The 14,323-nt window shown below is 35.0% G+C and overlaps 1 protein-coding gene and 1 long non-coding RNA gene across 3 annotated transcripts; one reads left to right on the top strand and one right to left on the bottom strand.

Annotated features, from left to right (window-relative positions):
• Positions 1–342: 342 nt before the first annotated feature.
• On the top strand, positions 343–9,266 carry LOC127442377 (carbonic anhydrase-like). Of its 2 annotated transcripts, XM_051700363.1 has the most exons (8): positions 367–526; positions 1,161–1,358; positions 2,830–2,948; positions 3,208–3,300; positions 3,390–3,452; positions 3,574–3,729; positions 5,983–6,132; positions 7,694–9,266. In XM_051700363.1, exons 1-7 carry the CDS (start codon positions 493–495, stop codon positions 6,115–6,117), a joined length of 798 nt encoding a protein of 265 aa, XP_051556323.1. In that variant the 5' UTR covers positions 367–492; the 3' UTR covers positions 6,118–6,132; positions 7,694–9,266. The 2 variants fall into 2 exon arrangements, with proteins under 2 accessions (XP_051556324.1, XP_051556323.1); XM_051700364.1 differs by lacking the exon at positions 5,983–6,132 and having other exon boundaries at positions 343–526.
• Positions 8,830–13,934, bottom strand: LOC127442381 (uncharacterized). Its single transcript, XR_007897476.1, has 2 exons — positions 13,386–13,934; positions 8,830–10,512 (listed from the first exon to the last, which is right to left on the bottom strand). It is a non-coding gene; the product is annotated as an uncharacterized LOC127442381 (long non-coding RNA).
• Between the last annotated feature and the right edge of the window lie 389 nt (positions 13,935–14,323).

The following is a 14,323-nucleotide window of genomic DNA, read 5'->3' as shown; positions in this document are numbered from 1 at the left end:
TACAGCATCGCAAAAGGACAAAGAAGGTCAAGCGAACATGTATCGCTGCTTGGATACAGGAAGAGTTTCTGAATTGTCTGGAAAAACCAAGAATGGAGAGGTTTGCTATACTGAACATGCACCGTGAACGACTGACAAATATACGATCAGTCAAGGATCTCTCATCTGGAATGTTCGCATCCCATCAGTTCTCCCTGCGCGAGAGCATCTCTGAGCCGCATCATCAATCGGAGCATCGCAATGGTGAAAGGGAAAAAAAAAATTAAAAAGACGGAAGATCTTTTGATTTGTTCCAAGTGTCCTCTAAATGGCTCCTCCTGTAGCCTATACTTCACGGGCTACGCGGAGATGATGTGGCCAAGCCCACTCGGTTGAGATAGATACCAGCAAGGGAAATCTATATAAAGGCTGACATAGTTTGGATAACTAGCAGATACTGCTCCTAAGCATCCAGGTCTTATAAGCAGAAAAGAAAGAAAGGCACATATAATCATGTCTCATTCTTGGGGTTATGGATCACATGATGGTAGGACCAATTTTACTTATACTTTTTTCTCTTTATTTACTCTTTCAGTCTTTAGTAATTAATTAGGACTAAATTACACAATAAAAAGCAAAACATGTAGTTGTTACCTTAAGGAAATATTTTTACCTTGTCTGACGCTTAAAATTATTTTTGTTGGTGTAACTTGGTCATATTAAATTATATATTTTTTACCTGAATAAAATCTTTTAATTTAGATGTTACCACATTAATCAAATTTGTAGGTTACCTGACAAACCATGCTGGAATATATTGAGTCATCATGCCTGTCAAGAAGATTTTTACAATCTTACATACTGAAAAAAACTTAACTCAAAAGCTGAATAGCCTCTTAAAGTGACCATGCATACATCAGGTGTAGCACAGGAAAGTTATTTTGATAGATTATGACCACTAGGTTATTCTGTGCAGAAAATTATTTATAAATAATATATATATATATATATATATATATATATATATATATATATATATATATATATATAAAATACAATAGCAAACTAAATTAGATAAAGAGTAGCTGACCTTGAGTCTATGAAAAGGTCCTTGTGCATGAAAATACTAAAAAAATGTATCTTAGTGTTTTTCATCTTCCCCTATCATTCTGTAATTACAGGGCCGGAAAAGTGGGGAGAAAGCTTTCCCATTGCAAACGGACCCAGGCAGTCTCCTATTGATATTGTACCCACCCAAGCACAACACGACCCTTCTCTGAAGCATCTTAAACTGAAATATGACCCTGCCACCGCCAAGGGCATTCTCAACAACGGCCATTCATTCCAAGTGGATTTTGCTGATGACGATGACAGCTCAAGTAAGCATATCGCAGCATTTCAAGTACAGAAGCTCAAGTAAAGGTGTTACACATGTAACATATTATTACAATGTATGTAAAGACTTGTGCTTGTTTTACATCCTTTTGAGAACTGTGCAATTTTGTTACCAAACAAAAATTTGATGCAGCTCATTAGCAATGGCTGTACTTTATTTTATTTTGTCCTTTGAGTCAGTTTTGAGCAGGCAGATATGTTATCTCGACATAGTCAGACTTTCATGTGCATTGATAATCTAGGGGTATGTCTGTGGCTTGCATGTACAATGTTTTGGCTCCCCTCTATTAGCATGTCCTTGTTAGCATATTTGTATTTGCCCTTGAACCCACTGCAAGGCTATTTGCATGATTTTGAAAATGTAATGACAAATTTCTTCAACTGCATCCTTGAAATGTGGCATTTTGTTACTCATATTGGAAATCAGTCCTAATGTTAGTGTTTATCTGTCCTTGTCACAGGGACTCTCACTGAGATCCATCTCACTTAACTCCAATTTACCTTCTGTTAAACATAATGAGTATGGCAGCAAATGTGTTTCAGTGCGACTGATGCTGATGTAAAGATCACTCTCATATTTCTGTATCGCTGCTGAAATGTGAGCAATGGATGAGGCTTCCTTCTTCTGCCATTGGCAATGAGGCACTCAGACCTCTGTGTACTCAAGTGCTAATGTATTCTTTTATGGGAGAAAGAATAGGTCCACATATCAATGCTGTATTCCATGGTTGGTCAATGAGAGAACCATGTGCTGAATTTTAATGACTGTTTCAAGAGGGTGCTCATACATATGCTTGGAAAAGATGCATTTAAAGACAGTACCATAGAAACACAATAGAAAAAAAATCTTTACAAACACTTACTGCATACAACATGCATTCTGAAAAGAGATAAAAGAGCTAGCTATAGCGACTGAACTTTCCAAATAATCTCTAAATTAGTCCACTCATGTTAACATTGCCCAACAGGAAATGTAAGTAGTTGACTTTATGAATAGTTTTTCTTACAATGGAAATTTTTTTTTCTTCTTCTTCTTCTTATGTCTATATTGCACTTGGTTATGTCTTGACATTTAAATGCTAGCTTGTCCCCTCTAATATTTTGGACTTCTGCAGTCCTTGTACTAGTTAATTAGGATATACCTCCAGTCTATTCATACCCTGACACACTGTTTGCTGAGATGCATTAATGTGCAGTGACTAGTATTTTTTAATGTCAGTGTGTGACAAGCCAGATTTAAAGACTTTTTAACATTTGTACCAGAAGATGTGTTTTGGGCTATCATTTCTCTACCTTTAATAGATAATGTGATTCTGAAATACAGTTTTTAAAAATCTGTTTTACAAAGTGATGAAGGCTTTTCTAATGGCAAAGAAATAAATGTTTATTTTAATGGACTGCTGTTGAAGAAGAAACAGAATGACTGAAATGTAAACTGTGTGTTTGTGTGTGTAGCTCTGAGTGGAGGCCCTATTACTGGGACATACAGGTTGAGACAGTTCCATTTCCACTGGGGAGCCAGTGATGACAGGGGCTCAGAGCACACTATTGCTGGAACAAAGTTCCCCTGTGAGGTAATGGTTCTCTCTATGTACCTTTTTACAACTGAAGCAACCAAAGACAACAGTCTTCTGTGGTGTGGTTCAGAGTGTTCTAATTCTTGAACTTCTTTTCCTTTAAACTAATTATAGCTCAGACTGCTCTGAATATTTCAGTGATGTACCCTCATGAAATCTGTTAATCCCTTCTTTTAAATATACAGAGATAAGCTAATTCAGTAAAAAAAATTCATACGTACTGAATGTATCATAACATATCTCCTTCTTTCTAAAGCTTCATCTTGTTCACTGGAACGCCAAGTACCCAAACTTTGGTGAAGCTGCCAGTAAACCTGATGGCCTTGCGGTGGTTGGAGTTTTTCTCAAGGTCAGGATTTTTGCCAAAAGCATGTCATGAATTGCAATGATTGAGTCTTTTTGGAAATGATTGATATTTTGTGTGGTTCTGTTAATTAGATCGGTTCTGCCAATCCAAGACTTCAGAAAGTTCTGGATGCCCTTGATGACATCAAATCTAAGGTATTAACATGCTAACTGTCACTTCTCACCTATCCTCACGAATTAGGATATTTTCTTTTCTCATTTGTACTTTGATACATTAATTATTTTATTAACTAACTGTAGCATGTTTTGCCTCCAGGGCAGGCAGACTACATTTGCCAACTTTGATCCTAGGACCTTGCTGCCTGCCTCTCAGGATTACTGGACTTATGATGGATCTCTGACCACACCCCCTCTACTGGAGAGTGTCACCTGGATTGTTCTGAAAGAACCAATCAGTGTCAGCCCCACTCAGGTACTTAATTTTGCATCTAAAATGAGCATAATTTGTTATTCATGTACTGTTATTTGTGCAGTAAAAATTTCAAGGTAAAGACAGGGTCATTTAGAGTCAACATGATTTTGCCACTTTTTTTTTCTTTCTTTTTTTAATTAAAGGAATATTTCTGGTTCAATACAAATTAAGTTCAATCAACAGCATTTGTGGCATAATGTTGATTACCACAAAATTAATTTTGACTAGTCCCTTTTCTTTACAAAAAGCAAAAATCGAAGTTACAGTGAGGCACTTTTAATGGAAGTGAATGGGTCCAATATTTAGAGGGTTTAAAAGCAGAAATGTGAAGCTTATTATTTTATAAAAGCACTTACTTTAATTCTTCTGTTAAAACTTATGTATAATTTGAGCTGTAAAGTTGAATAAATCGTCTGGTTTATGGAGTTACGTTGTCATTTAAACGAAGTTGTAAAATTGGCTATAACGTTACAAAGAAAAGGTTAGTAAGTGATTGTATCACACTAAAATCATGTTAATATGCATATTGTTTATGTCTTGTGGCTATACTTTTGAAATAGTGAGTATTTTAATGTTCATGAATTGGCCCCATTCACTTCGATTGTAAGTGCCTCACTGTAACCCAGAGTTTTGCTTTTTTTTTTTTTTTTTTAAAGGAGAAGCAAGCCAAAAATAATTTTTGTGGTAATCAATATTATGCCACAAATGCTGTCGATTGAGCTTAACTTGTATTGAACCCGGAATATTCCTTTAAGAAGGGGAAATCTTACTTTTAAAGTTTTACTTAATGTTTAAATGAATAACTTTTCACTCACTGAGTTGATAATTAATAAGTAAATACTTACCTTAATCAAATACATAGTCTGCTTACATAGTATAATAAGGTCTCAAAGTTGTACGTCACACCTAGTTTGAAACTAGGAAGATCAGTTCCCCATAGGTTTCTGCTCTTTCTAGATTACATTATCTTAAGCTTTTTGCTTGCCTGACTGTCAGTTACATATTTGAGGTAGGCTTGTGCCTTTAAGATAGAAGTTAATGCCCATACATATAGTACTGTGGAAGAATGAGGTCTTTATTGTAGTCTTAATCCTGTTATTTCTAATTTGTGTATTTATTAAAGGCAATATTTTGGCTTTTACAGGCTGACACTTTTTTATAATCCATTAAAATACCACTGGTATTACTCAATTTAGAAAGAAGAGGAATTATAATTATATTTCAGCTAGAAGAGGAAGTATCCTATGTGTACAGTTACTTGTTTAACTTCTCATGTTAGTAAGATGTAAAACATAACCAGTGTTGGGGTAACGTGCTAAAAGTAACTTGTTGCATAATCAGATTACTTTTTCAAGTAACGAGTAAAGTAACACAATATTTTTTATTTTAGACCATAATATCAGAGTTGCTTTTTAAATAAAGTAACACGTTGCTTTTGTACACCTCTAATGTCCCTGTACTGCGAGAAATCAGGAGTAAAATTGTGCAAACTTTGGGGAGGAGACGTAGTGCATGATGGGCACTGTATTTCTATAGAGTGTGAGGCCAGAGACTATTTAGCAGAGATGAGTCACTTCTATTTAAATGAATGGGAGAAATTGGAATGCCCAACCAAGAAGCTCTAGCACTCAACAGTCAATGGATGTATAAAGGAAGTCCCGCCTTGCTAGTAAAATAGCCAATCACCTTTTAGATACAGACATTGCCTGTCAATCAACTCGCTAACACGCATGTGCATTTTGTGTTTTAGCGTAAAATGAGGTCAACATTCAGTTGAGTGAAACGCGATTGATTCATGTGTTAATACACACTGCATAAAAAAAATCAATGTGTTTAGGCAGAGGGATTACAAGACTAGTCTTCCACTGGCTATGACATGATACACAGGGTGAAATACTCGCTCAATTCACTAGCTTATGCAGCCGAACTGCTCCGTGTTACAGCTCCCTGTAACTAGGAGAATGGGATGAGAAAAGACTCTGGAACAGTCGCTCCGAACGTTCTACATCGATTGTGTACACAGAGAATATGTCTTAGCTTCTAAAAATATTCTAAATTTTTGTTTTATAATAAAAAAAGTAGTTTGATTCATGAAACAAATTGTTTTTATGACATTTTGGTAGCATTAAAAACGATTCCATTCAAGTTGTATCAACATGCGCCTTTGAAGTTGTGGTGTCTGTATGCACCGTGGATCAACTCAAAACAAGCTACACTGAGATGACTTAATATAAAATATTCTTTTATTATCAGACACATTCCTTGAACATGTTGGGCTGGCATTCCCCACTGAATTTTATCCTGACTTTTGAAAAACATCTTAAGTTGACTCTGACATTGTCAATGGGCACAGCACATGATGACATACGATGCAGGTTCAAGTGTTAGACTTTGCTGCTTTCGGTAAGACAGTGGTTATTCTTCATTATTCATACTGGCTGCCATGTGATTGAAAAACAAATCATGCATATTCAGACTTGGGTGTAATGCATTACTAAGTAATTACTTTTTCATTGAAAAAAGGAAAGTAATGGATTACCCTTAATTTTTCAGTAATTTAATTACAGTTACTTCTAATGTAATTGCGTTAAATACTGAATAGACTATAACACAATTCTATATAAAACAGGCTGATAAGGGTTTTGGAAAGTAATTAGTAATAAGTAATGCAATTACTTTTCAGACAGAGTAATTAGTACCGTAATCTAAATACACTGTAGGAGATGTAATTAGTAGTTAGTAATTAATTACTTTTTTGAGTAACTTACCCAACACTGTGCATATTCATGTTATTGATTCTTTATTATAAATATGATGTATCTTTCTAAATATTTGTTTTAGTATGTTGTTTTGACATGAGTGTTGTACAGTAGCTAGCATGACCTGTAATGTTTATTGTATGCAGTGCATGGCTTATTTATATGGAATGCATAGCATAGCAGAAGAGAAAGTAGCTGTGAAAAAAGTAATGCAAAAATAACGCAAAAGTAAAATAACGCTTTATTTTCCATAAAAAATTTCTTTTTAATTAATTTAGTTATTTTTTAAGGAGTAACGCAATATTCTAATGAGTTACTTTTAAAAGTAATGTTACCCAACACTGAATATAACATCACAGGCCACATGCCGTGTGTTAACATAATTGTGCACTGTGTTAAATTAATTAGGCCCTATACTCCTTTTCCCAACATGTGTCTTCCCAACATGTGACAATATGAGCTTAGTAAACTTAAATTTAATCTTGACAACAAAGCATAAGTATCTATACCAGTGTTATGTCAGTGTTAGATAAAAATGAGCAAATGTTTTGCCCTTTTTGCCATTCATTGTCTTTTTTAACTGTAAAAGTGAAAATGTGAGGCTGATACCTTAAAGAGGTATTTGTACTTGATAACAATTAAAATTACTTCAGCCATATTAAACAAGATTTTTTTTACTTAATGGAATAGTTCACCCAAAATTAAAATTTGCAGATAATTTATTCACCCTCAGACCATCCAAGATGTATCTGAGTTTATTTCTTCATCAAAACAGAATTTAAGCCTTTTAAGATTTAATTTCACGCTGAAAAGAAATCCTAAAGTCTTAAATTCTGTTTTGATGAAGAAAGAAACTCAGATACATCTTGGATGGCCTGAGGGTGAGTAAATGATCAGCAAATTTTCATTTTTGGGTGAACTATTCCTTTAATTTAGATAAAAAATAATAATTTACCACAAGAAGCACATTTTTTTCAGTTTTCTGACAAAACATTTGTAAACTGGTAGACTGTAGAAGTAATTTTAGTCTTCAGTGGTTAGTCAGCCTATTCTAGAGGTTGTACAAGAATTCTGGCAAGTGCTTTATGAATGAACATGGAGCTAAATATAGTAAATATAGGGTGTAATAAGACTCTGCCAAGAACACACTAAACACCACAATCCAAAAGAAGAACAATTAACTCCCTCTCTCTGTCTTTGTTTAGATGGCTAAGTTCCGAAGCCTGTTATTCACTTCTGAAGGAGAGACACCTTGCTGCATGGTTGACAACTACAGACCCCCTCAACCTCTCAAGGGACGCAAAGTCCGTGCGTCCTTCAAGTAAATAGCAGTATCAATGCCACAACCCTCCCACAGGCCTGTGCTATAATCATGGAGCTTCATTTTCTGACTGCTTTTCAAAAACCCTTTTCAAATTCCCAATGGAATTGTCACAGAAACATTACAAACCCTTGCTTACATAACCAATATTGATAAGACAATGTGAAATTGAAAACAAGGAAGTTGGTGTTTTAGATTTATGTTTAAAGTATAACAGATGTCTTCTCTGTCTTTATTGAAAATGTCATATTATTTCTTAAATTCTTTATAACAAACTAAAACTTGAGAAGTAGCTAAAATGCTTAAAAACTTGGTGCTTTGTGTAAGACAATTCAATTGAAAAGGTGACTGGCAAATGATAGCAGTTTATCCTGGTATTCTTAATTCCTCAGAAACAGGTTAGTAAGACTTTTTAACCACTGTTAATCTGTCAGGACACTGTCATTTTTTTTTTTTTTTTTTTTTTCTAATTCTGATCATCACAAACAAACTGCAAAAATGTACATTTTTGATTGCTCTTCTATGCGCTTCTATAGGTGAATTTTAAACTATACTCTCTGAGGTTGTTTTCTATCCACTGCTCAACATTCAATTAAATATGTCTCACTGCTTTAGTGATACACATATCCTGAAGTGAAGATTGGCTTTCACACAAACAATGGAGGAAATAAATTAGTTACAGGAATAGAGCTGTTCAGGTTGTAGTCCGAAAACCCGGTAGAGAATTCGTCATGGGTTCCCTCCGGGTTTTCATATTGGTTGTGTTTGTTGCAGTGTTTTTGATCTTATGAGTAAAATAAGGTCTGTTATGAAAATTACTTGACGATACATGGACGTTTTGTTCTACAGCATAAATTACACACTTTCATACCTCAAACATGAATTTTGAAGCCATTTTGAATTGCACTCTTTTTTTAAAAAAAAACACTGCGACTTCAAAATTCACATTTGAGGTATGAAAGTGTGTAATTTATGTTGTAAAACAAAACATCCACGTATTGTCGAGTAATGTTTACCACAGACCTTATTTTACTCAGTTCAATAACCCCATTATAAAAACCCATAGGAAAATCCAGAGGGAACCCATGGCGAATTAAATTTCCGGGCTCGCCTACATATACTCTCATGTTGTTCCAAACCCATATGACGTTCTCGCTTCTGCAGAACACAAACAGATGAATAATAATTAAAAAAAAAAAAAATAATTAATTTAAATAAATTGTAAATAACTTGAGTTGTTTTTCACAATAACCTACGGTATGCCTTCAATAGACTTCAAGGACTATGATGCTCAAGTCACATGGACTACTTTTATTACACTTCTGGATCCTTTTTAAGCTTTAAAATGAATATCAACTGCTATTTTATGGAAATCTGTGAACAGGACATCCTTTAAAATTCCTCTTTGTGTTTTGCAGAAGAAAAAGTCATACTCAATAAACTCAATAAAATTCTAACTAAGTTTTGAGCACTCATTTTCATTTACAAAAGGGTTAAATAACAGGGTCAGTGAAAACTCTAAACGTAGACTTTTACTGCATCTTAACAAACACACATAAAACCCACTGTGCTGAATCATGTGGTATTGACCAAAAGCCAGATAGAATGAACCGCTTCCTAATTTCTGTTGGTTTGACGTAATTCTCAAGAACCATTGCATATTGAAGCATTGTGTGCTGTCATATTTTGAAATGTTAAACTGTGAAAGTTCTATTAAAAACTGTGTAATTTGTAAAAAGGCAATATTCTTATTGGAACAACAGCCCAGTGGGCAGTCCTCACAACACATAATTTTGCTCACAGGTCAGGGACACAGGTTCAAATTCGGCCCGTGTCATGTCCAAAATACATTTCGAAACATAAAAAAAAAAAAGAAAGAAAAAAAAACAAACATATACAGTTGAAGTCAGAAGTTTACATATGCCTTAGGCAAATACATTTAAACTCAGTTTTTCACAATTCCTTACCTTTAATAGTAGAAAACATTCCCTGTCTTAGGTCAGTTAGGATCGCTACTTTATTTTATGAATGTGAAATGTCAGAATAATAGTAGAGAGAATGATTTCAGCTTTTATTTCTTTCATCACATTCCCAGTGGGTCAGAAGTTTACATACACTTTGTTAGTATTTGGTAGCATTGCTTTTAAATTGTTTAACTTGGGTCAAACGTTTTGGGTAGCCTTCCACAAGCTTCTCAAATAAGTTACTGGAATTTTGGCCCATTCCTCCAGACAGAACTGGTATAACTGAATCAGGTTTGTAGGCCTCCTTGCTCGCACACGCTTTTTCAGTCCTACCTATCGGATTGAGGTCAGGGCTTTGTGATGGTCACTCCAGTACCTTGACTTTGTTGTCCTTAAGCCATTTTGCCACAACTTTGGAGGTATGCTTGGGGTCATTGTCCATTTGGAAGACCCATTTGCGACAAAGCTTTAACTTCCTGGCTGATGTCTTGAGATGTTGCTTCAATAGATTCACATAATTTTCTTTCCTCATGATTCCATCTATTTTGTGAAGTGCAGCAAAGCCACCCCCATGCTTCACGGTTGGGATGGTGTTCTTCATCTTGCAAGCCTCACCCTTTTTTCTCCAGACATAACAATGGTCATTATGGCCAAACAGTTCAATTTTTGTTTCATTAGACCAGAGGACATTTCTCCAAAAAATTGCCTTTTGATTTCAGATCACATGTGCAGCAGCCACCTGATAAGATAATGCAGCTTTATACCTGTAAATTGAATTGCTGAAAAATGATTGCATCAATATCTATGCATATCCGCAAACATTAAAACTGAATCCCAGTGTCTCTTCCACAAGAGCACATAAATTAATAAACAACTGCATACAAAAGCAAACTGCATACAACTAAGCAAAACATTTAAATGACTGATAGTTAAGTTTCTGTACACATATGACAGCAATGTGTTTACAATTCTCATAATTATTTCTGCATGGTGAAATAATGCATAGGCAGCCCACAAGGGAACATGGTTAAGTAGTTCCCTAAGTACACCTGCTCTGTTGTGTGGATTTTTTTCATTAAATGAATCAAAGTACTGTACAACAGCATGATATTCCAAAGTAAATGAAAGGGTCATGTAAGAGTCACACAAAAAAGTGGCATTGTCATGGGTATAAGTTGCAATGTAAATCTGTAAACTGTACAAATTTACTCAGAGAAAGAAATAAATAAATGAAAGAAAGATCTATAAACACAATGATGTTAAGATTGGCTACAGAACGGAAGAACTTGATATTTGATCAAATTTTCACTTAAAGCTGATGTGTGTCATTTTTGCTTTTCGATGTTAAAATTATTTCTTGTATCCCAGTTTAATCTGCAGAGTCAACTAAGCCATTTGTAGGTTGATTTAATTTTAAAGTGTAACACTGTGGCATGTTTGAGCAGCCTGAACAGACAAAATTGGCTCAATCAGTAGTGTGAGTTTGGGGCAGGACTATCTGTTTGTACAACCAATGGAAAACGGGAGAATTTTTTGGAATCTGTTTAAAAACAGTGAGTATTTTTGCAATTCCATTTGGTGATGCTAGGCAAAATGTAAAACATACAAGATGTTTCACATGTTTACTCTGTGTTCTTAATGGACCAAAAAGTCCAAACCCAATATTAGCTTTTTTTTTAAATAACAGAGCTGTAACTTGAAATGGCTTGTAGCTGAAACTCAATAACATCCTGCGTCAGTTTCTAGCACCTTTTTTTCGTGTGCAAAAGGGCTAAATAACAGGCTCAGTGTAGACACTGAACATACTGTAGAGGTTTCACTGCAGACTACCAAACATTCATGTTTTTACCTGCAATTATGTGAACTGTACCAATTTACTCTATCAGAGGTATTTTGTTTTTGTAGAAAAAAAAAAAAAAGACCAAAAAACGGAGGAAGAAAGGGACTGACTAAATCAGTGAAATTCCTCTTTTTAATTATCCTAATAGTTTAGCTGAAATAGGCGGCACCACATTAGGCAGTTATGGGGAACTGTGGATGAGTGGTCCAGAAGAAAGCCTCTTTATCCAAACAATAAATCCATTGAAAACAGGATTTCAGAGGACAGATCAGTTTCATTTTGTCCTGCTTTAAAAGCACCATCTGAAAACTCCAACAGAAAACAACCACTAGAAAATGTGGTCACATTCTGTTTGATTTTTGTTCTCTCACATGCAATGACACCATACAACCTAATGACTTTGCACAAATGCTGCTGACAAATTAGGAGAGTAATCTTGCAGACTGTTTGTTCAGAAGTACTGGCTACACTAACTTCTTTGGGTAATGTATATTTTGTAGTTTTAAAAGGAACTGATCAATATACAACTGATTTATATGGTCAAAACAAGCAAAAATAATATAACAAATTTTGTGCAAAGATTAAAAACATACAAACAGTTTTATCTAATGCAATTTGCAGATTAAAGACTGAGCATAATTCTGTATTTTGACAATAATCATGGTCACATGTTGAATGTTTACATGGCGACAGGTATAATCCTGCTACTGCTGTCACTATTTTGAGAGATCAGGTCTTAAAATGTAAAAGAGCTTAGGTTTTATATTAGCAGCTCTGTTTTTATATATGAAATCATGTGATGCATGGTGTGCGTTGTAAAGAGTCCTACCAGGTTAGGAAACCCCAAGCTCATGGCTATCAGACAGAAGATAATGGGTGCAGGCAACAGTGTGATTAGCAAGGTGGGTCACTGTAAGTCTACTCTTATGCAACACTACAGCAGCCAGCTAATCTACAAAAGATCACTCTGCATTATTACTATAACTCATGATGCTGTCACCCATTTAATCTGCATAAGCAAGTACCACTATAGACGATCTTTTATGCATTTGGGGCATTTACATAAACTATGTCTTTCTAAATACAAGTGCCACAAATAAACATTACATTTGTGATATTCTTAAGCCACCATGGTCATAGTTACAGGCTCCAAAGGGATGGCTGCAAATTTTGGCCATAATGCAGGATTAAAAGCCTTGCAAAGATGCCAACTAAATTAGAGAAACACTTAGAGTGAGAGATAGCACTTTGCATTTTTCCTTTTATCAAAAAATAATTTGCAATTATTCTCTCTCTTTTGGGGGTTCTGGCACTAATATAAAACACATTTCCGATTGAGCCTGAAGCTTACATTGTAAAAGAGTAAGGAGAGCAATTATAATGCTTTTTGCCTCAAACGTCTTTGGCATATTAGCAGTCATTACCCATGACATTTAAATGTATAACTTAATGGAGTCAAATACAAGTAAACCAGAAGTTCACAAAGGCAGACGAAGGCAAATTATGCAATTTCCACTGGCCTACAAGATGTTACATACATGCAGACATGCATTGTTATATAAGATTGTAAAAATTAGACTGAAAAAAAGATTGTTATATTTGTAATATTGCTACCATCAGGGCCACAAACAACACAAAGTACCCATACTATGCCGAAAGGTTTCAATTCAACTGTGATAAATCTTGTTTCAAGTAAAAAACCTTTGTGCCATCCCTCTCATAGCATGGCTCATTACAACCATTTTTTCTCATTAGTGTCAGATTACTCGCACCTGCATTTTCTGAGTCCAGGAAATGACTGGATCATACATTTAGAGTAACAGTCACCCCATGTTCTGTCCGTGCACTGTTTGGAAGGTGTATCATGCAGACTAGGCTCTCTTCAGAGCCCGAATGGGTGGGTGGGAAAGGGTGGGGTTTACTCTCCACTCTAATCACTCTGCACCACCTGGGCAGGCCTAGTAGAGGCTCTAGTTTTCAGACATAAGCCTCTTCTTTACAGAAGGCTTTACAATGCAAAAAAATAAATAAAAAATACAAAAATAAAAATATTTTTTTTCCTACTAAGTATTTTTGTCTTGTTGTCCAGTAAAATATCTGAACATTCCTAATACAAGATACATTAACTTGAGAAGCAGAATTTCAAGATATTACTTTTTTCAGCAAAAACGAATAATAATAATAATAATAATAATAATATATGCCAAGTGGGTACGAATATTAAATGTACTTCAAAGAAAAAACAAAACTATTTGCCAGTAGAGTAACAAAAATAAACTTGTTTTTTTCTGTTTTTTCTTGTTTTAAAGGTGCACTCAGTAACTTTTGTCTTTGTGTCATCTTGGATTTGCACTGACACCTAGCGGCTTGGATGCATCATAATTTATAATCAGTAGTTTTCAGTTTCAGATGCCATTGTCGAAATTTAGCATTCACAGTCAGCCATGATTACTTTAATCAATGAGTGAAAAGGCCCTTTAGTAACTTTCTAGATGGAATAGAACAGCCAAGGAGACTGCCAAAAGTTACCACCTTAGTGACGTAATCTAGTATCGACCATTTTTATTCGTGGATGGAACGCAAAATTCAACAGCAAAAACAACGTAATCAACAACACCGATGGATGATGCCAGGATCGGAGTTATACTTTTGTTTGGATGAATGGACGTTAAAGGAAGCTGGTATCGGAATAGTTTAAAAAGAACCTTAT

Source organism: Myxocyprinus asiaticus, chromosome 6, assembly GCF_019703515.2.
Source record: "Myxocyprinus asiaticus isolate MX2 ecotype Aquarium Trade chromosome 6, UBuf_Myxa_2, whole genome shotgun sequence".
NCBI lineage: Eukaryota > Metazoa > Chordata > Actinopteri > Cypriniformes > Catostomidae > Myxocyprinus > Myxocyprinus asiaticus.
This window is presented reverse-complemented; position numbering and strand designations above follow the sequence as displayed.

Coding starts and splice junctions, on each gene's coding strand:
- LOC127442377 (XM_051700363.1), top strand. CDS start 493: ATGTCTCATTCTTGGGGTTATGGATCACATGATG. Junction 1,359..2,829: donor TGATGACGATGACAGCTCAA/GTAAGCATATCG, acceptor TTGTGTGTGTAG/CTCTGAGTGGAGGCCCTATT. Junction 3,301..3,389: donor TGGTTGGAGTTTTTCTCAAG/GTCAGGATTTTT, acceptor TCTGTTAATTAG/ATCGGTTCTGCCAATCCAAG.